This window comes from Toxorhynchites rutilus, chromosome 2 (genome assembly GCF_029784135.1).
Source record: "Toxorhynchites rutilus septentrionalis strain SRP chromosome 2, ASM2978413v1, whole genome shotgun sequence".
Classification (NCBI taxonomy): domain Eukaryota; kingdom Metazoa; phylum Arthropoda; class Insecta; order Diptera; family Culicidae; genus Toxorhynchites; species Toxorhynchites rutilus.
In genome coordinates, this window is record NC_073745.1 from 275,217,849 (window position 1) to 275,239,601 (window position 21,753).

General features: G+C 39.3%; 1 protein-coding gene across 2 annotated transcripts in view; it reads right to left on the reverse strand.

Annotated features, from left to right (window-relative positions):
• Positions 1 to 21,753, reverse strand: part of LOC129769457 (uncharacterized) — a 107,499-nt gene that overhangs the window by 8,818 nt on the left and 76,928 nt on the right. For both annotated transcript variants that reach the window (XM_055771747.1, XM_055771748.1), the window contains exons 3-4: positions 6,070 to 6,810; positions 4,523 to 5,084 (exon numbers count right to left, since the gene is read on the reverse strand). In XM_055771747.1, coding sequence (XP_055627722.1) covers positions 4,523 to 5,084; positions 6,070 to 6,810 — 1,303 coding nt within the window. The remainder of the gene's footprint in view (positions 1 to 4,522; positions 5,085 to 6,069; positions 6,811 to 21,753) is intronic.

Below are 21,753 nucleotides of genomic sequence, written 5' to 3' on the forward strand. Positions count from 1 at the left end.
CACCATCACATTTACTAGACTGACAATGAAAATTGTGGCGAGATGGATGGTGACATTAGGTCAGCTGAAGCGTTTTTTTCTAGAACTAGGACTACTACCAAGATTTCGATTAAATGCCAGACGTCACGGTTGGATTTTAAGAGATAATTGCCAGCGGAGTCCTGGATGAATATCAGTTGTTGAATTTCTAATAATAATTTTCAATTAATTTATTTAATTAAATAATTCCATGGCGATTTGGGATACATTTTTTTGGACTTTCAAGTTTTTTGTGACCTTTATCCTGAGAATCAAAATGAAATACCTTTGATGTTTGAATAAAAATGTGAAATGTCTATTCCATGTTTAAAAAAAAACGGTTGATGGGTTATACCTATGATATAAGGTTGCAAGGTTGACGTAGGACTGCCGTTGGTAATCATTTGTGTTTTTTCAATTAGCAGTAATTGCACTTCGAATGTTCCTCATTGGGTAAATTATTGATTGAACTAGTGAATGAATGAAACAATTTACGAATTCAATTGCAAACAAATCCCTATTTAGGTCAATTCATGTATTATGGCGTCGTGCACAAATTACGTATCGCGATAAGGGGGGGGGGGGGCGGCGTTCGAGGTTGCGTTACTTTCTGTGTATTAGAGATAGGAAATTGCGTTACGTAGGGGAGGGAGGGGGTCCAAAATCTGAATTTTTGGCGTTACGTAATTTGTGCACGACGCCTATAGTAGTGGTTATCGCCACAAATAGTTATCAATTTGCCTAATCATCTAACGATATGCGAAAAAGTTCAGTGAGCTGGTGACATAAAGAGGCATGCAGTCCTGAATAACCGAGCCAAAGCGTTGTATTTCTACCCGATTTTGTAGACCGTGTTCCGGAGTGTAAAAATGCATGGGGTTATAAAACATGTTTTGCTTCTTGAATCTGTTTTGAAATGTCGATTTTCCTTGGCTCCATGGTTTTGAAGTCTGTGTTAGGGAAACATTCCGACTTGCAAAAACGAAAACGAGTATAAAAGTACCCACTGCTTGTATCTATTTTGAAATGTCGATTTCCCTTTGGATCCATGGTTTTGAAGTCTGTGTTAGGGAAACATTCCGATTTGCAGAAACGCAAACGAGTACAAAAGTACCCGCTGCTTGTATCCATTTTGCAATGCCGATTTCCCCAGACTCCATGGTTTTGAAGTCTGTGTTAGGGAAACATTCCGACTTGCAAAAACGAAAACGAGTACAAAAGTACCCACTGCTTGTATCTATTTTGAAATGCCGATTCCCCTTGGATCCATGGTTTGGAAGTCTGTGGTAGGGAAACATTCCGATTCGCAGAAATGCAAACGAGTACAAAGGTACCCGCTGATTGTATCCATTTTGAAATGCCGATTTCCCCAGACTCCATGGTTAACACATCATCAATGTCTGTGTTAGGGAAATATTCCGATTTGCAAAAGCGCTAAGGATTAAAAAGTACTCACTGCTTGCATCTATTTTGCAATGCCAGTTTCCCCAGACTCCATGCTTTTGAAGTCTGTGTTAGGGAAACATTCCGATTTGCAAAAGCTCAAACGAGTACAAAGGTACCCGCTGCTTGTATCCATTTTGAAATTCCGATTTCTCCAGGCTCCATGGTTTTGAAGTCTGTGTTAGGGAAACATCCATTAATTCCTGCGATGGTAGCTCAATCGCTGTTCAATTATAACTGAGTGGATTTCCGAGCGGCGATGGTGATTTCAATAGCCTGTTTTGAAAGCGATTTTAAGGCTATTGAAATAAGTTTTTGGATCAAAAAGTAACAAATATATAACGCGTAGACATTTTATCTTTCGAATGAAGTGCTTATTATACCATTTCGTTCAGTTGTTTAGGAGGTATTAACGCTCAAAATCTCGGTCTCCAGCGTAACGCTTTCGTTTTCGAAACTTTGATTTTACATCCCGGTATAGAAATGAAAGACGTAGTCCTACGTCAAAAAACAACACTTATATACTTGTTTTACAAGTAAATAAATTGGAAAAAAGGCATTCGATTTTCCAAAGATCGATTCTTTGGTACCGATTAAAGTGCGATTCACATACAACATCCACGTTACGTTCACGTCACGTCACGTCGCGTTACGTCAATTATTCTTCCATGCAATTCTTACGAAAACATTCACATACACCGGCAACGTAACGACCCGTCAGCATACGTCAACGAAAGTGACAGAAACGGACGGCTCGTTGGTTTTTTTTCTGGGCTTTGTGTCTCGGCTTTTGTTTTTGATTTTGCTTGCATTTTTTATGCCCATATCTCCCAGTTTCAAATTTCTCAGTCAAAATCATTTGCGACTGGCTGAGAAAAACAGTCTATATATTATTATTGTTGAATAAGGGTTGGGACTACAGGTTTTAAGCATTTAAACAAAATAATTCAATGATTTTCATTGATTTTTTTCAAAATTTAGAACTGATTCTAGGCATGCTGATTTGGAAGAGGGCGTTGAGATTTAAAACTGTTGTAGGTGTCGACATTATAAATAACATTAAATAAATCATTCGGTTGACATTTGACGCGACGGTGCTGCTGTAAGGATAGACTGCATATGTGAACTGATGGAGACGTTGACGGAACGTGGACGTTCTTTTCCGTAACGTTGTATGTGAATCGCACATAAATCAGTAAATCGATCCTTACACCGTTTAGAAAATCGATCCACCAAGATCGATCTTTTTCGAAAGATCGCCCAATCCTAATCCATACACGGTCTCGCTCCAGGCAGCGAGCAGTAAGCAGTTTTCCTTAAGGCTGAAGTTACACTTAGCAGGCCAAGAGAAATCATTTCTATCGAAATGATTCGTGTGTTGTAAATGAATGATTTTGCCCTGTTGGAGGCGCGATGCAATTATTCAACCCCTAGATTTTCATATTGTCACGGTGGAGGATGCTTGTATGTTTTTGCATCAAACTGACACATTGTTGTTGTTATGCGTTTTCAATGCTTCCTTTTCATGCTTTCCATAATGAAATAATGATGATGGTGGAACAACTATATTATTTGCCAGTGTCCGTAGAGTATTAGCAGCGGCAAACACCACCGCGCCAGCTGGTTGGTTTTGCTGTTCTCATTGAACTAAGGCTGGACGTGCAACGTTAGTCGCTTCTTATTGACGAAAATTGAAGTAAATAGTATGTCGAACGGTGAGAACAGCGGTTTCAGCTGTTCTCCTTCGCACAACAGGAAAATTTTCGCCGACATCGCGAAGAGTGTTGCAAAATCAAAGGCACTAGATATTATTGTGCAATTGATCCTGGCAATTATTGTTTACGCAAGTGTAAACTTTCATTACATCAAGTGACATGGTATTTCTCGTATTGACGATCATAATACGATGATTTGCAACATGCTTTGATCGTCAAAACACTCTGACAAACTATTTATCATGTCGGCTTAGGTTTTGTTGCACGTCGTTTGATGGTAATGTTGCATTGGTCGTCATAGTATCTCAAATATATGCATTGAAAGTGACAACTTTCAGCACTTTAAACATTCATAACGCTAATATTAAAAGCCTCTATAATACAATGAAGAAGAATGTTCATGATAGGAGGCGATCTGGCGTAATGGTTAACATCCGTACCTTCCAAGCTAAAGGTCACAAATTCAATTCTCACTCTCGAAATTTTTCCTTCGGACTGAAAGTAAAGCCGTGGTCCGAGTACCGGGCCAGCCAAATGAGTTGAAAGTCACTATAATACAGAATTAAAAAAAAAATCATGATGCACTTTTAGTGACAGTACGTTTGGAGTGAGGACACGCCATATGGTCAACTTGAATATTGTTTTCGTGAGGCCAAGAATGAATCAACCGTGTTCACCTGCCTTTACAAAACCATGTAAACCATCCACCTTTTGCACCATGTTTTACTTAACAATTAGTACTAAAATTTCGATGTATTCGATGAAATCGGAAGTGATAAACAGGCGAATTGAATTAAATTATTTGGGAGGCGATCTGGCGTAGTGGTAACATCCATCCTCCAGCCTCTCACGCTAAAGGTCACGAGTTCAATTCTCACTCCCGACATTCTACCAAAAATGGAAGTAAAAGCGACGAACCAGCCAAATGAGTTGAAAGTCACTATAATACAGTTAAAAAAATATATATTTCTAAGCACTACGGTAATAGTGCGGTCGTGTTATTCCCCATATTCTGCACCGCGAGCGATATGAGACAATGAATATTATGCAAATCCAATCCAGAAGTCGATACATTCCTAGCACTATCACACCGATGAAAATTTCGTATTTTGTAAACCGATTATTTTGTAAATCTATTATCGAACCATAACTTCATGTGTTGCAAATTGCATATATTTAAGTTTTTCTGAAACGTTTCCCAAAGAGAATATCATAATAATTTTCTGAAGATAGGCGACATGATTCGATATTGTAATCTTGTAACCGTTACCACACGATTGCAATGCCTAGCACTTTTAATTCAATTAGATGATAGATTCAGATTAAGAAACAGAAATAACACTCACTTTCAAGGAAAAATACTGCTGCACAAATCCCAATCATGAAGACGAAACTCATCGTTACGATCAGAATCGTAATTTGGTGGCCCCGAGAGCAGATTCCACTCTTGGGCAGTCGCTGGGGTCCACCCACTCCGTTGATCATGGTGAAATGTGTCGAACTGGCCACTGACACCGAATCCGGATCTTTGGTTTTCGTTGATTTTGTTTGCTGTTGATCCTGCTGCAGCTGTTGCTGCTGTTGCTGGTGATGGCTAACAACTTCTTCGATGGAAATTATGGCCGAACCTGTAGGTAGAATGCCACTGTGATGATCTCGGTGATGATCACCTCCGGTCTGCTCCGCCAAGTGTATATCTTCGCCCGGGGTGTGTGTCAGAATGATGTTGCTGTTGTATTTATCGCCAACAGCCTCCATAATAGCCGCCGTCGGAACTATTCCGACCGTGGAGGAGAGATATTCTTCCATGGTCCGACTGGTGCCGTAGCTCGATTCGTGTTTCTTGTGAATTTTGGCAAAGTTTTCCAAGTTCGCTACCGTCAGCAGCAGCGAGCCGGATGAAGCACTCTGGAAGAGTTGGAGAAGAAAACATTTACAAACGACTGTCCGACAATTCTCGCGTAACTTTTGAAAAGGTCCAATGTAACATTTTCGTCAACTCGAGAAAAACGAAGTTGAACACTCGAACATTAATCTGCGAATTGTATTGAAAGGTATCGATCTCTATCGCTACTTTCACCAGTAGCAGTCAAGAATAACTCTGAAAAACCAATCGTAACTGTTGTTCAGTGATTTGAGCTCAAATTTGAAGCCTAGGAACGAAAAATGTTACATTGGACGTTTTGACTGCCGCGTTTGCACATTGGACATATTACGTTGCACGATGCGAATCTGAAACTAACTACTAAACAGCAATTCAAATATCAGCATTTCGTTCTAAAGACATATTATTGTTGTTATCACTCGTTGAATTGCACTGAAATCGCTAACAACGCCTGTAAGAAACAAAAACCCAAAACGACCGAAGTACGACTTTGTGTTGTTTTGACTGCTTTGTTACTTCGGACGTTCCGAGCGTCGGAGGAAAGTGGGGTCCGAAGTAACAGCCGAGTGCTTAAAATACGAATCTGCACATTGGATATTTTTTGTAACGGCGATAAAAAGATGAAGAAGAAAGATACATGAACGATTGTTTTTGTAATGCATTCAATGATTGAAAACTAAGAGCGTGCATCCATTAACTCGATTTGTTTACTTTTGTTACATAGGACCTTTTCAAAAGTTAAGCGAGAATTTTCAATTTACGCTATATACAACTATCGTACGCTTGAGATGCGTTCGCGAACCGACCGGATGGGGTTGTTCATTTCAGAAGCGGGAAGTGAAGGTGAAGTTCATAACGCGGTAATCGAATTAAGTCGAGTTTTACTAGCCGATGTGTGTTTCTAGTTCATATATGAAATTTTAATCTTTCTGTGCGTTTAACTGAGAATCTTCAAAATCTGCTCTGAATAACCCCACACGAATAACATTCTCCCTTCGCTCTACTTACATGTGAACTGTGACTGCTATCTGTCGATCCTTGCGATGACCTCGAGCCACGTTTTGGCGTTTTCGCACTGCTGCCCTTCTGTCGATTCTCACTCGAAACGGTCCGCTGCTGTGGTTCGTAAACGTCTAGCGTTTTGCTACCACTGTAGCCAAAATTCAGTCTGCCACCGTCAACGGGGCCACCAATAGCAAAAGGAATGCCACTGTTCTGCCGGCTCGGACGTTTACTTCCGCCTCCGCTAGCACCTCCGCCTCTACCAACCGCTGCGGATGAGCTATATTCATCGAATCGTTGCTTCAAATCTTCCATCTTTGACACAGTCGGTTGTGTGATATGGTGCATACTGTGTCGTCTTCTATCATTCCGGCGATCAACATAATCGATCATATGGTGCGACGAATCGAGCATTGAGTCACCTCCCGAACCTCGGCCCCGCTGCAGCTGCTTAAGCTGGTGTTCATTTTCGTTGTGATGCATAAAGCTGCGGTTGACATAGGCGGTTCGTTCCATCATTCTGTGGTAATAGTTTCGTTCGCTGACGTCCATTGCTTTGGTGGCGCTAGATCTCCTGTGGCTGCTAGTCGGCTGATAATGCAGATAGTGCTGCTGGCTGACACTGTCGTAATAATTGTAGGCTGGGATATGCTGAAGGCTCGAGTGTGGTGAGCTCGCGCTACTACTACTGCCAGCGGACAGGGAGTCTACCGTTCTGCGCGGAGACACCACCCACTCGTCGTTCATCTGGAAGTGCACAATGGGGAAAGTAATCTGCGTATTAGATTTAGATTCCACTGTGGTAAGTTGGTTGATATTTTGGTTTTGTTCTAAAATTCATGATAACGCGGAAGATAATATGCTTGTGATGATGTGTAAATTTGCGAGGAGCGTTATTTTTACGTTCGGTGGATTTACATTTCAACAATGGTGGCTTCAAATTTCGCTTCCTAAAACACTGTAACAGTTCGCTCGATCGATTCAGTCAAATGACCTCATTTAGGCTCCCGAAAGGTTTGAGTTCTTGGACCACGCAAATGTCTTCGAAACATACTCGATGGTTCTCAACTACTATCTATCTATATAAATAAAAATGTAAGGCAAAATCTGTTGGTAAGCGGAAAACCCGAAGAAGGGATGGTCCGATTTTAGCCTCCTGTATTTTGTTGTATTCGTCTCTTCCCGTAGATCAATATAGCGGAGAGAAAAATCGGAAAATTCGGAGAATAGAATTCCCATATGTTCTACAATCAGTTAAGCGTTGTTAGTCCATTTGATGTTGGTGCTAACGAAATTGATTTTTGTTCGAAAATGGAAACAGATTTTCAGACGGAATAACGCATTCCTATATCTTCTATCTATATAAACAAAAATGGAACGCTAAAAGTGTTGGTATGCTCTAATCCCGAGGAAGAAATGGTTCGATTTGAGCTGTCTTTATTTTGAAATATTCTCTGTATCAAACATGTATTCCATGCAACGGAGAAACATGTTATTTCCAAATGCTTGAAGAATCTTGAACGAGAATTGTGTCTGAAAATAATTTTATATTATAAGGACGGATTTTTGTAGAAGTACTAGACAATTTATAGTAAAAGGAAATTGTAAAGGGTCAAACGGTTATCAATCAATGAAGAGTTCAGTTATTGGACCCACTAACGTTCACTTAGTAAGAAAACGTGGATGTTTGAAAGTATTCAAATCCAAGAAAGTTGATGGATCTGAGCCTAGGGGCACGGACGGGATCTTGACATAGGACTGTGATTGTGTGTAATAATTGCATTTAAATTGAGTTTTTCATTGTTCAAAATCTGTATTTTTTTCCTCTTTTGATACATCAAATGGATGCTCTGGAAATACCATTTCCTGTATGTACTTGTATCCTTTAAATGGCTTAGATGACATAACGTGGGGTTGTTCGGTACCGCATTCTGTTCAAAAATGTACACAAAAATACCATTAAAGCCATTACTACCTCTTTTTTCTGTTTATTCAATCATGCAGAAGAAGACAAAGAGTCATCATGTATCATTTTTAAACACAAGTCCAAATAGTTAAGACCTACATAAATATGAGATAAAAATAGCATTATCTCCTTCGTTACCACGTTGTCCGGAACGTTGTTTGTAATAACTTTATAGCCCAATAAGATCGCGACTACTCTAACTATCATAATCTGATTTACGTGGATATACCCTTTCGATCTTCTAAATCAGCAGCCATTTAAATTCATTTATTGCATTTTTACATCATCAAACAACATACTCGATATTATGACATCCTGGAGACAATTACACAAATTGTTAGTATGAAGACCTACACGATAAAAATATGAATTGAGCACAAATTGATTGGACAACATACAATATAATATAAAATTAATGCCTATTATCAGTAAACGGAGAATAATTCATTTTACGCATCAACTCACATTATGAGCTAACGCCCGAATTTAGGCGTCGGGGAGGAAGCGAGTGGATAGTGCAATCGAAAGAAAACATACCCAATTAAATCGTCAAATTGTTATCTTTTTTACTATATTCACTGTTCATGTTTCAAGCAAAAAAAGCAAGCAAATGGATAAATTTCCTGTCTAATGATATATAACACAACATATGTCGTCATAACCATTTTGAGTAATATGCGTTTGAAAACTCTTAATAAATCGTTACATTTTTCGTAGAGTGACCCCCCTATATAGAAATCAAAGACATAGTCCTATGTCAAAATCTATTTTGGGCGGGACGAAGTTCGTCGGGTCAGCTAGTTGTAAATATACTTGCACAGGTATTATATAATACACAATTGAAAAATTGCTTTAAACTACATTTATTGATCTTTTGTATAAAACCTGCATTCTTTTTAAGCTTCTATATGGATTCAGGCGTGGGTGGAACGCCACAACTGCTCTCACTGATGTTGAATAATTACTTAACGAAACTGCTTCGGAAAAAAATGTTATCTTTTTGAATAAAGATAATTTTCACTTTGTTCTCTCAGCTCTCTGGATTTCTATCTTGCGTGCATTCATTCACAAGTGCAGTATAGAATAGTAGCGTGGAACCAACCATACATAATAATAAATTGCAATCGTTGCTCGAAAATGATAGAAAGGCTAGCAACTCTTTATCCTACTTTGGGTTCTAAACCCTAAAACTATACACTGTCGCTTATTGGACTACGTGAACTTCAGACTTGACTTGATTCTTAACTTTTGAAACTGTAAATCGTAGGATCTGATGATGCCGAATTTCCATAAACCGCGATTATGGCGCTCAAAAGCTGAGCAAGCTATCTCCTAAGGTAATCACTGACTTGTTTCGTATTGTTTCAACAAACCATATGCAGTATGTGAAAAAAGTTTCATGTTCTGTTTTTCAAACTGTTTGAAAAATGGGGTAATTATTCAGCTTTTTGTATTTGTTTTATGTTTTTTTTAGTACTGATCATTTTCTAATTGAATGTGCTTGAAATCAAGCTAAATGTCAGTGGTTACCTCAATAGTTAGCTTGCTGACTCTCAAGAGATTATGTTACAAGATAACAAAAATGGAAACAATACATGATTAGTATCATTTTGTTGTAAAACACGCCGTTTCTGTAACCATTTCGTATGTAAATAATGCATTTTAATTATTCCTTGTTGTTTTTGCCTTGTGCGGAACGTCTCGTGATCTATGTTGGTGTTATTTTGCTTCAAAATGCCCGAAAACCTTGAATTTTCTCCGAAAACTGATAGTGGAACACCATGCCACCGGCAAAAGCTACCTTCAAAATGCAGATGTCGTCCGACTAAGCGGAGATACGATTGTTAAGATAGTTCAAAAGTTCAAAAAGAATGATTCTTTCATACCGGCAACGCGATCAGAACGTCCATCACAAACTTCTTCTCGGATTGACAGGACTTCCAGAGTTTTCCATCCATGTGACACTTCAAACAGTGTAGAATCGACTTCACAAACTAGGTTTTCAGGGGCGAGTGACACTTAAGGAACTATGGCTGTCAGAGAACAAAAACATTAACATTAAAAAACGGCTGAAGTGCGCGCGAGATTACATAATTTGGACAAGTTTTAAAATTGACCAGCGGTGGATAAACTTTTTTTACATAACAGTTCGGCTGAAAAGTTTATATAGTAACACAGTAAAACGATTTTTTTTGCAATTCAATTTTATTATTCAACATAATTGCCTTCGAGGGCGATACAGCGATTATAGCGATCTTGCAACTTTTCGATACCATTTTTATAGTACACAGGCTGACCCGGCAAACTTCGTCCCGCCCAAAATTTATTTTTCGTTATCACATCTACGTTTTCTTACTAAGCGCACGTTCATGGCTCCAATCGCAGAATTGTTCATCGAACACAGCGAACACCGCGTCTCCGCCCTTATGGTATTTCTTGATGAATGACGCAACTTCCGGCAGGCACTTCGTACTATAAATTTCCCCGTTCACGGACAATCCGGATCTAAAGAAGAGCGGCTTCGACATCCCCTTCTCGCTGATTGTCAGCCACAGCAGAACCTTTTTGGAGAACTTGTTGTGTGAAATAAACATCACTTCGGAGCTTACTTCCTTCGTGGAGGAAGTAAAATACGAAGTGCCCTGCCAGTCGTTGCCATCCAGGGTGAGATAGGTCTCGTCGTCCATCACCACCGCCACGTCGTGATTCGTCGGGAAAATCGACTTGAACCTCTTATTCAGCCGCTGCCGCTGCGCCATTGCCTGCAGTTCCGAAATCAGTGGACGGGACTTCCGCTTCTTGACACGTATGTCCATGTTCGTCAGATACTTTTTCACTATTTGGCCGGTTGCACCGACCTCCCGGCAAAGCGCACGCAGCGATGTAGCACCTTTTCTCTCGATCTTCATCTTCAGCATCCTTTGGAGCTTCTTGTCGCTCAGGGTCGTCGGCCGTCCGGAACCGGGTACAGTTAATAATATTACTCAAAAATTTGATTTAATTTAAAAACTTTTGTATCACAAAAAACCCACCCTTCGATGTTTGTTAGTATATTTTTATTAGAAAACTCTTTCAATTCCACAAATTTTGACATATAGTATGGCGGTGTCGGACTCTCTGAAATAGAGACCATAACGAAACATACATATAAATAATATGTGTCTCGGAAATTGGGCTCGATTTGAACTAGTATTATGGGGCTGAAATTACATTAGATTAGTACTGAACTATCGAATTTTCGATCCGTAATCCATAATAACCAAAATAGCGTGTTCAACTGGGGAGACATACAAAAGTCTAACAGGCACAAAGTCTGTTATTCTTTGCCATCACTTCGCATCGATGACCTAACATGAACGTTCGCTATGTCACGTATTCAGCCGAAGGAGGGGCATCTGGAGGACAGTTCAATCCTTTCAAACCATCGCGCAGGAAACAGGAACTGCGATAGCAGTAGAAACAAATAATAATAGCGAAACGAATCGCTAATGCCAGCTCTCCTTAATATTCCACCTCGACGGTAGATATGAGATCGCCAATTATATAAATTGCCTCAGAATGAAAACGAGAGGGAATTGGTTACAACCAGCTTCCGAACAGGATGAAACTAAGTCAGAATGCGTTCTGTTGTTAACACCTGACGAAAATTACGTCACAACGGAGCGGCTATTGAAATAAGAATAAGAGTGCATAATTAACCGGTCATAAAATTTGGAACGGGTGAATTCCTCGTGAATTCTAAAATTAAGTTAGCGGATAATCATCTTGCATTGCATCCCGATGTGTATCAACTCTGAGGACACAAAAGTTCGGCTATCGTTACCTTTCGGCTCTTCAAAGCAGTTTTATCCGCTTCAACTTTTTGCTAACAGAGAAACCTCTTTGAGGATCCATCGCTCAATGTCAAATAAATTCCTTAGCGTTGCTTTGAGACGCTTGGGTGCTCTCCCCGGGGCACGTGTCTGCAATCAGCGTCAAACCTTATTCCGAATGTAGACGTTTTTTTGTTTGTACTTCTACGTTTTGTGAATCCATTTGCTCGGTGGCTCGTGTTATTCCTGAATGAATGACCTTCGCCACCAAAATAAAGCCGTTAAAGAAGGCTCACACGATGCGTGCTATTCGTGGAATGGCTTTTTGACTTCTTCGGCAATATTTATAGCGATGGGTAGCCCGAAATAATTACAGTTTGTTTTGGCAGAGGGTTAGTAACTTTTTGTTCGAAATAGATGATTCCACTGTATGACTGCTGGAGACCATCATATGTGCTGTTTTTAAATTAGGCATAGGTGAATTCAAAAAAAAACTTTTGGGGAAAATGTAGAATTCGCGGTTTGACAAATAACTTCAATGCGCTGTAAGGCACGAACCCGGATTTCAGCACCCTTTTACCGTTACTGTGCCAAGTAAACCATCTTAAACTTTCGGAATATTAATCCTCGGGATGCCATCACCGAGAATATCGGTGATTCCCGAACTTTCGAAAGAAAATAATAATGACACTGTTTACAGCCAGCCAGACGAGAGCGTATTGTGGAGCAAAACAAAACTCAAAGATCCGGTTTGTCCAGATCAAGTTAGGTTCTCAAGTTGATAAAACAAATATTTTAGGCCACAACCAACGACCGGCGAGCTGCGTTTCGTTCTGCTTTTTGATGTAGGACTACGTCTTTCATTTCTATACCGGGGTGTAAAATCAAAGTTTCAAAAACGAAAGCGTTACGCAGGACACCGAGATTTTGGGCGTTAATAGCTTTTAAACAACTGAACGAAATGGTATGATACACACTTCATTCGAAAAATAAAATGTCTACGCGTTATATACTTGTTACTTTTTCATCCAAAAACTTGTTTCAATAGCCTTAAAATTGCTTTCAAAACAGGCTATTGAAATCACCAATCGGTATATAAATGGTGTGTCACATCAAATTGCATCACGGAAAAAACGCTGTAGAAATTCGCCCAGTAGACCGATCCTTTTGAAAATTTTAGACAGTAAAATAAAAACTATTAAACAACTTTTGGCATTTTCTTTTTATTCATACTTCGAGCCCAAGCCCGTATGCTCGCACCTTCCTCTTTACCCCGTCCAAAAGGTTCTGCACAACGTCAGGTTGTAGTTTTTTTTGAACAGAAATCCATTTTCTCTTGAAGTCCGCCTCCGATTTGATAGCTTTTGGGTTCTTCCGGAGAGCCTGCTTCATAATCGCCCAATATTTCTCTATTGGGCGAAGCTCCGGCGCGTTGGGCGGGTTCATTTCCTTTGGCACGAAGGTGACCCCGTTGGCTTCGTACCACTCCAACACGTCCTTTGAATAGTGACACGAAGCGAGATCCGGCCAGAAGATGGTCGGGCCCTCGTGTTGCTTCAATAGTGGTAGTAAGCGCTTCTGTAGGCACTCCTTAAGGTAAACCTGCCCGTTTACCGTGCCGGTCATCACGAAAGGGGCGCTCCGCTTTCCGCAAGAGTAGATCGCTTGCCACACCATGTACATTTTGGCAAACTTGGATAGTTTCTGCTTGCGAATCTCCTCCGGAACGCTGAATTTGTCCTCTGCGGAGAAGAACAACAGGCTCGGCAGCTGACGAAAGTCCGCTTTGACGTAGGTTTCGTCGTCCATTACCAGGCAATGCGGCTTCATCAGCATTTCGGTGTACAGCTTCCGGGCTCGCGTCTTCCCCACCATGTTTTGCCTTTCGTCGCGGTTAGGAGCCTTCTGAACCTTGTATGTACGCAGGTCCTCCCGCTGCTTGGTCCGCTGGACGAATGAACTTGACAAATTCAGCTTATTGGCGACATCCCGGACCTAACTTCTCGGATCACGTCTAAACTGCTTAACTACGCGTTTGTGATCTTTTTCACTGACGGAGCATCCATTTCTGCCGTTCTTCACCTTCCGGTCGATGGTTAGGTTCTCGAAGTATCGTTTTAGTACTCTGCTGACCGTGATTTGGACGATTCCCATCATCTTACCGATGTCCCGATGTGACAACTCCGGATTCTCGAAATGAGTGCACAGGATTAATTCATGACGCTCTTTTTCGTTCGACGACGTTTTTCCAAATTTACGAAAAATTGACAGTGAAGCATGGCCAACGTGATCTATACACTCTTATCTGATTATAAGCGAAAGCTGAAGATATAATTCCTAAAAATTAAATTTCTACAGCGTTTTTTCCGTGATGCAATTTGATGTGACACACCCTTTAAGCGAGCGCCGCTCGTAAACCCACTCAGTTATAATTGAACAGCGATTGGAGCATGTTGTCGCTGTTGTGGTGAAGCTCTTCGTTTATCATGAAAGCGCGGATGAACGGTGTCACCAAGAGCCTGTGTGCACCTTAGGCCAGAAGAGAATCCATCAGGAGGAGAGTGATGCCACAAACGGTTCCCCGGGAAGAGATCGGAGCAGCCGCCACACACACACACATACACGCGCGGAACTCTTCGGTTGGGTGCCATTCAGCATCGAGAAAATTCCGGAAAGATTCAATAGTTGCTGAAAAATAATCTGCCAGTTCCCCTGGGAACTGAAAAATACATTCATGCGAAAGAGTTTATTTTAATGTTTTCTAATCATATAACACAGCGACCAAATACATTTGGTTTTGTGATTTTTCAATCAAGTGCAATTAACAGGTGGTTATCAAGTTAGCATTAATCACTGGTGGTGGACTTCGAGAAAAATCGAGAAGAATCCGGAAAGACGTTACTGCAAAATAATCTGCCAGTTCCCCTTGGAATTGAAAATTACATTCAAGCGTAAGAGTTTATTTTAACGTTTTCTATCCATGTTATACTGCGACCAAATACAATTGGTTTTGTGATTTTTCAATTAAGTTCTATTAACAGGTGGTTATCGAGTTAGCATTAACCACTGGTGGGCTTCGAGTATCGAGGAAAATCTGAAAAGAACTAATCGTTGCTGAAAAATACTCTGCCAGTTCCCCTGGGAATTGAAAAATACATTGATGCGAAAGTGTTTATTCTAATGTTTTCTATCCATACAACACTGCAACCAAATACATTTGGTTTTGTGATTTTTCAATCAATCGCAATTAACAGGAAAGCTTCTGAAAATTATTCTTCCCCATCAGTAGAAAATTTTCGTATCCAATATTGTATGCGCGCCAAACGGAAAATGTTTCGCATCGTGAAAATTATATAATTTTCAATCGATTATTGCTCAGTTGCTGAAAGTTTCAAACTCAGAGAGTTCATTCCCCTCTAGTTTGCCTTCCAAATTGCCATCGTAAACACACGATTCAATCACGGACAAAAAGCATACTTAAGCGATATTCTGGTGGTGAAACGCACCATTCTTAGTGTGGACACCGACTGGACAACATCGTTGCTGGACGAGCTGGACGGCGAGGGATCGAGTGCCTTTCTCAAGGCAATGAGGGTGGAGGTGTAATGCAGGAGTTAGAGTAGAGTTCCAAGGGCCTTTCTCAAGGCTAGAGACGAAGGAACTGAAAAGTTTAAAGTCTCTATAATACAAAACCATTCTATCCATGAAACGCCTTCATTTTTCGTGAGGACATCGACAAGACAACATCGTTACTGAACGAGTTGAACGAGCTGGGACGAGCTGGATGGCCTGACCTAACCTGAAACGCATTCAGTTTGTTTGGGACTGTGACGGAGCGCAGAAAAGTCGATCCATCAGAAGAAGAGAAGACGACCGAGAGAATACCAGCATCGAAAATTGGTTCCGCTTGAGACATCAGAGCAACCGCCACACACACACACATACACGCGCGCAACTCTTTACGTTTGCTGGTTATCGAGAAGAATCCGGAAAGAAGTGATCGTTGCTGCAAAATAATCTGCCAGTTCCCCTTGGAATTGAAAATTATATTCAAGCGAAAGAGTTTATTTTAACGTTTTCTGTCCATATAATACAGCGACCAAATACATTTGGTTTTGTGATTTTTCAATCGAGTGCAATTAACAGGTGGTTATCGAGTTAGCATTACCCACTGGTGGTGGACTTCGGGAAGAATCCGGTAAGATACCGCTGCAGCAAAATAATTTGCCAGTTCCCCTTGGCATTGAAAATAACATGTAAGCGAAAGAGTTTATTTTAATGTTTTCTAACCATATAACACTGCGACCAAATACATTTGGTTCTATGATTTTTCAGTCAAGTGTAGTTAGCAGGGAAGCTTCTGAAGATTATTCTTCCCCATCAGTAGGATATTTTCGTATCCATTATTGGATGCATAAAACCTTGTACCTCCAACGTAACGCTCTCGTTTTCGAAGTCTCCCAAATATTCATTTATTCATTCATTCAGAATGGATTCAGATTCAACAACACTAAATCAACGATAGTCCTACGTCACCATTGCGGTTATACCATAGATATAATCCACTCCCTGTTTTTTTTCTCGGCTTCCATCTGTTCGGGATCATGTGTTTTTCTGAAATGGTTAATGGCACCTCTGAAGCCTTTTCTTTTAGATTGGCACTTTTTTTTTCTTCTAGCCACCGGCGTCAGGTTTTTGCCACTAACGTTGTTGTTATTTATATTTCTCCATCGTTGCTGGCCCCAGAGAGCGCTGAGAGTGATTGAGGATGTGGTGGTGGCGCCTGGCTTCGCACTATACATAATAGGTTTCATCGTTTATCTTCTCAGGAATGAGCTTGTGGAGGAGAAAATGTGTTCCGTGGTACGGGGCCGTTTGTTCTATTTTTTATTGACAGGGGAATGGCTGCAACCGAGGAAGGTCATTTGTGTTTTTTTCCCTCCCGGATTCAATTTATTTTTCGCGGTTTTTGCCCGAGTGTCAACGGATTGGAGTTGGGAATAATGTAACTCTTGTGAGAAACAGAAGCTCACATATTTCCTTCACATAAATTCTGAGAATTTTACTCACCCGATATATAAAAAAAAGAATACTAACAAAAAGTACGAAGTATTATATAGAAAAACTTAAATTGTCTTAAATGCATATTTCAATGGTTTGAGCGCAAAACACACGATGAATTAAAAAAAAAAATACATTTTAAACTGTTTTTATGATATTGACAGAATTTTTTATGGTGAAGCGGTGAAATATTGGGATTGACATCATCGCGTATTCAATTAGTCATTCGTACTACAATACATATTTCAAGACAGTCGTTTATAGAGACAGTAAACGATGGCATTTGTATTGGGTTGTTAAAACGGTTTGATGTATTTTATTGTTAATAAATATTGTCTGGCCAATATATTGCATTGATTCGGTTTCATTCAGTGAATCGTTAAGATTGAAATTTAAGCAATTTCGCGATATTTATTATGCTATATATTTTTTAATCCTAGAGTGTCAGATTCATGCATGTACCAGGTGTGCAAGCATAAAATGCGAATTCTAGGAAAAACAGATTGTGCACCTGTGCTTGTGACGTGTGTAGGAATGTTAGTTTTCCAAATATCTTGATTTGAACTTAATTCGATTAGGAAAAGAAAAAAATATATGTGGGTTATAGGTATGATATAATCGCGAGGTTGATGTAGCCAAGTAATCATTTCAGGGTCTTGATTTTAAATTATTGATTATACCAGTGATTGAATGAAACAATTTCCAAATTCAATTGCAAACATATTTCAATTTGAGTTAATTCATGTATTGTGATGGATTATGTTCTTCGTTGCAAGTCTGATGTATGGCATGATGCCTTGCCCATTCCATTAATTCATCGTGGACTTTAAAAAAAGTGAACGGAACAATTGTCAAACGATCAATGTATTTTACATAGTTGTATCTCTCAAGAATACGTAGTTCTCAATCCGAAAATTTGCTTGATTTGATGAACTCAGTTTTGATTTGAAGCACGTTGAAGCATATTATTTAACCGACTTCATCGATGTTATCGCAGTAAATTGTTATCAATATTTTGTCTAATCATCGAAAGGTATACGGAGAAGCAGGCTCTTGAAATATTGAGCTTACAAAATAATATTGAAAATAGATTTTATTCAGTGTAACGCGTTTTTTTTGGCGATACTGCAGTAATTCATTCGATGTCAAACAAATTTGCGACTGTGTTCATTCATATTCATTCTATTCTATCTGAGCTTTCAAGAAAGCTCTAGTCATGATACTTAATTCACTGCCATTCACGGATGTAAACATATGACGTCAGCATTATCGGGCTTCATTTTTTCGAACAAAGCAGATAAAAAATCACTTTGTATTCCAGGCTAGAGCGGTTGTATTCGTAGACAATGGCCAATGGACAATGGTGAAGTATAAAACATTGAATCCAATCGTTTGTTATGCTTTCACACTGCATTCGCTTGATCTTTTACACTGGTAGATTGCGGTGTTTGTCGACAAAACCGATATAAGTAACCTCACGCAAGTGTCATTTTCGGGAATATATCACCTTGTATTTATGTACACCGTGACTGCCATTGAATTGTCAGGAATATTGTCACTGGTCATTTTTAATATCCTGACAAGTGTGTGATTGTTTCATCGAGACAGCGCTTTACTTATTATTCTGAAGTTACTCCGAACTGGCAACGTAACTCAAGCGGAAATGCCAGTAAAAGAACAACATCTGCAAGCACATTCACAGAAATTGCTATAGATTGCATTGGCTTGGACAGCGATGAAACATTCTGCAAAATTGATCCGACTAGCGAATGGAAAATTCGTTAATTAAAGCTGAGTTGTTAGGAGGCTCGATGCTGAAATAGATACAAATCAATCATTGTTCAATCTTCAGCTCAAAGCACTGGATATCGAGCCTCGCCAAAAGCATAACTTCGATTCGCGTCTTGAACTATGTGCAGTGAACAAGGTTGTATTTACTATTCTATCGAGTCCACTACACTCACACTGGTACTCTCCAACCAGAGAACATGCTTGAAGGGAGAGATTCTGGCCAGTATTATAATCATTGAGCTGAAAAAAAGATGTCTTCGATCAGCTACAGTCACCACTATATAAGTGGAAGGATGTCACCACTTCGGAGGTCACTGGCCATTGTAGACTCGAACGCTTCAATGTTTCCATCGTAAAATTAGAGTAAAATCGATTTTCATTTAGTTGTTTCGCAAATAAATTTTTGTTTAGTTAGGCGATTTTGCACTTCTGGTCTTCCTTAAACTAATTTAAATTTGATGTTTAATTTTCATCATTGAACTGAAAAAATCTATAATTTTTCACATCAGAATTGGAGTGTTTCTGAAGCATTTCTGACAAGGGTAATCGCATATTCACTATGTGAAATGAGAATATTCTAACAGAAACGGGAACCTTGCTTGCTTGAACTATTAAAAAAAGTCTCTTCCTCGGCTTACGCTGTCGATTTCTTCACACTCCGCAACGCTATCATATTTTGTTGATACTATTATGCATTTTCTGTACTTTTTCGTCTACCTCAAAGAATTTTACTGTTACGTCAGTGTCCGAGAACGATGCTGATATTGAATGAACTTGTGTATTAATATCAATGAATGGCAAAACTAGGGATATTTTCTATTGTTTACATTCCATGAACGCAGAGCAGAACGATAGTGAATGAATGAACTGTTAGTGGGTTGCTGTGATTGTGAAGTTTGGCGTTGGTTCATTTTCGGTATCCAATGGTATAATGATCGAATGTGGTCTGAAATTCAGCTGAAAAGATTGATGTGATGCTGATACTTTCCAAACACTGCGTATAATTTAGGTGAACTGAAGACATGAAGGGATATCTTCCAATGCTGTCTTCAATAACCGAGCCAAAGTGTTGTGTTCATACCGTTTTTGAAGTCCGCACACATTCCGAAGTGCAAAAATACATGCAGATACAAAAGTACCACCGGTTTGCATATATTTGCAATGGCGATTTCCCCAGACTCCTTGGTTTTGAAGTCAGTGTTAGGAAAATGTATTCCAGCGATCGCACACCAACCGCTGAGCAATCATTACCGAGTGGATTTCCGAGTGAGCATTCGTTTATATACAGATTTGTGTGAAATCACATAGCCGATTTTTAAAGCAACTTTTAAGCTATTGAAACAAGTTTTTGGTTCCTTAAGTAACAAGCATATATAGCGCGTAGACATTTTATCTTTCGAAGGAAGTGGTTATCCTATCAGTCGACAGAAAGATATTAACGTACAAAATCATGTTGCTCCGGCGTAACGCTCTCGTTTTCGAAACTTTGAACTATGTATAGAGATCAAAGACGTAGTCCTACGTCAAAACACATATTTTTGCTATAAATACCATATTAGTTTCTACAGAAAATATATGCTCATATAGATATACATCAATTCCATGACTGATCCATCGAAAAGATAAGCTCTGATTTTTCTTAAGCTCGTATATTTATTTCTATGGGGAAAATTTGAACAATTTTTTGAAAGGACTTGTGGTATATAGTGTCCTCTAGTTCAAAGCCATAAACAATTAAAAAAACAAACAAATACAATCAGTAATCACGAAAACAAAATCCAAGTTTTTTTGCAAATGTGCAATTTTTTCCAAAAGAGACTAGCTAACTGGCTTTAATTCGATATGTCGATCAACTAAATCGGTCCAGTTATGAATTTTATCATGTTAGAAGAAAAGGGGAAACATTATTTTTCGTACAGATGGTGTTTCTTCGAGAAAGTTCATTTAAATACTTTGAAAAGAGATGAAAAATTGATCCAGCAGTTCAGAGTAATGATTTTTTTTATGAATGGGAATATCCGGTGAAATCGATGATTTTTCAAACCACTCTGACTTAGGATGGTGCATCTTTTGGGGTTCAATAGATGAAAGCTAGCCTATTTTTTCATAACGAATCGTCCAGAGCTATATTTTATTTTTACGGAAAAAAATCTAGGGGCTTATGTCTGAGACATGAAAACATTGTTCACGTAGGACTACAATTATGTACATTCTGTCAAATATATACCGGGAATTTGTTATTTTAAACCATCGCGTTGAACAGATGTACTAATGTCAATTTTGAGCGCGATCTGTCATTTAGGTTGTTTACAGCGTCATTAAGAACAAGTTAATCTATTTTTTGCTCGGTGATTCATGATATGACGTTCTCTATTCAGAATTACTCCCGGAGGGCCAAATGATCAATGAAGTGTATTACCTTGAGGCATTTGAGAGAGAAAGTTCGTCGCAAATGACCAGATTTGTGGAAGAATAATACCTGGATTTTACACCACGATAATGCACCAGCTCATCGATCGATCATTGTAAACAAAATTGTGACCAAAATGGCGCGAATGTGATTGAACAAGGATCGTACTCTCCTGAAATCTCCTTCAGCTATTTCTGCTACTCAAATTACCGCTTCGTGGGATCCGTTTTGATACAGGGTCTTTCAGATTAAACGCTCACGCAACAAAATTTTATAACTTCTACAAAATTGAACCAATTTTTATTTTTAAAAAACAAAAAGAAAGCTTATTTTAGGACATGTGACCACCCTTTTTTCGATAACGCGTTTTGAACGGTGAACAAAATTCTTCATGCACAACTCTAACAATAAGACTTCGATGCTGTTGAAAATACGAGTTATTTCTTCTTTGAGTTCCTCCAAATTTTGGCGCTTATTAACATAGCAACGGACCTTCACGTACCCCCAGAGGAAGTAATTGACGAAGAGAAATGTTGAAATTCTTACCATAAGAGGACAAAGTTTCATTAAGGCTTCGGTTGCTTGAGTAATGCGATTTCACTAAAAATACACGTTCTTGTAAATTGTACATCTTGACACTAAAAACCATC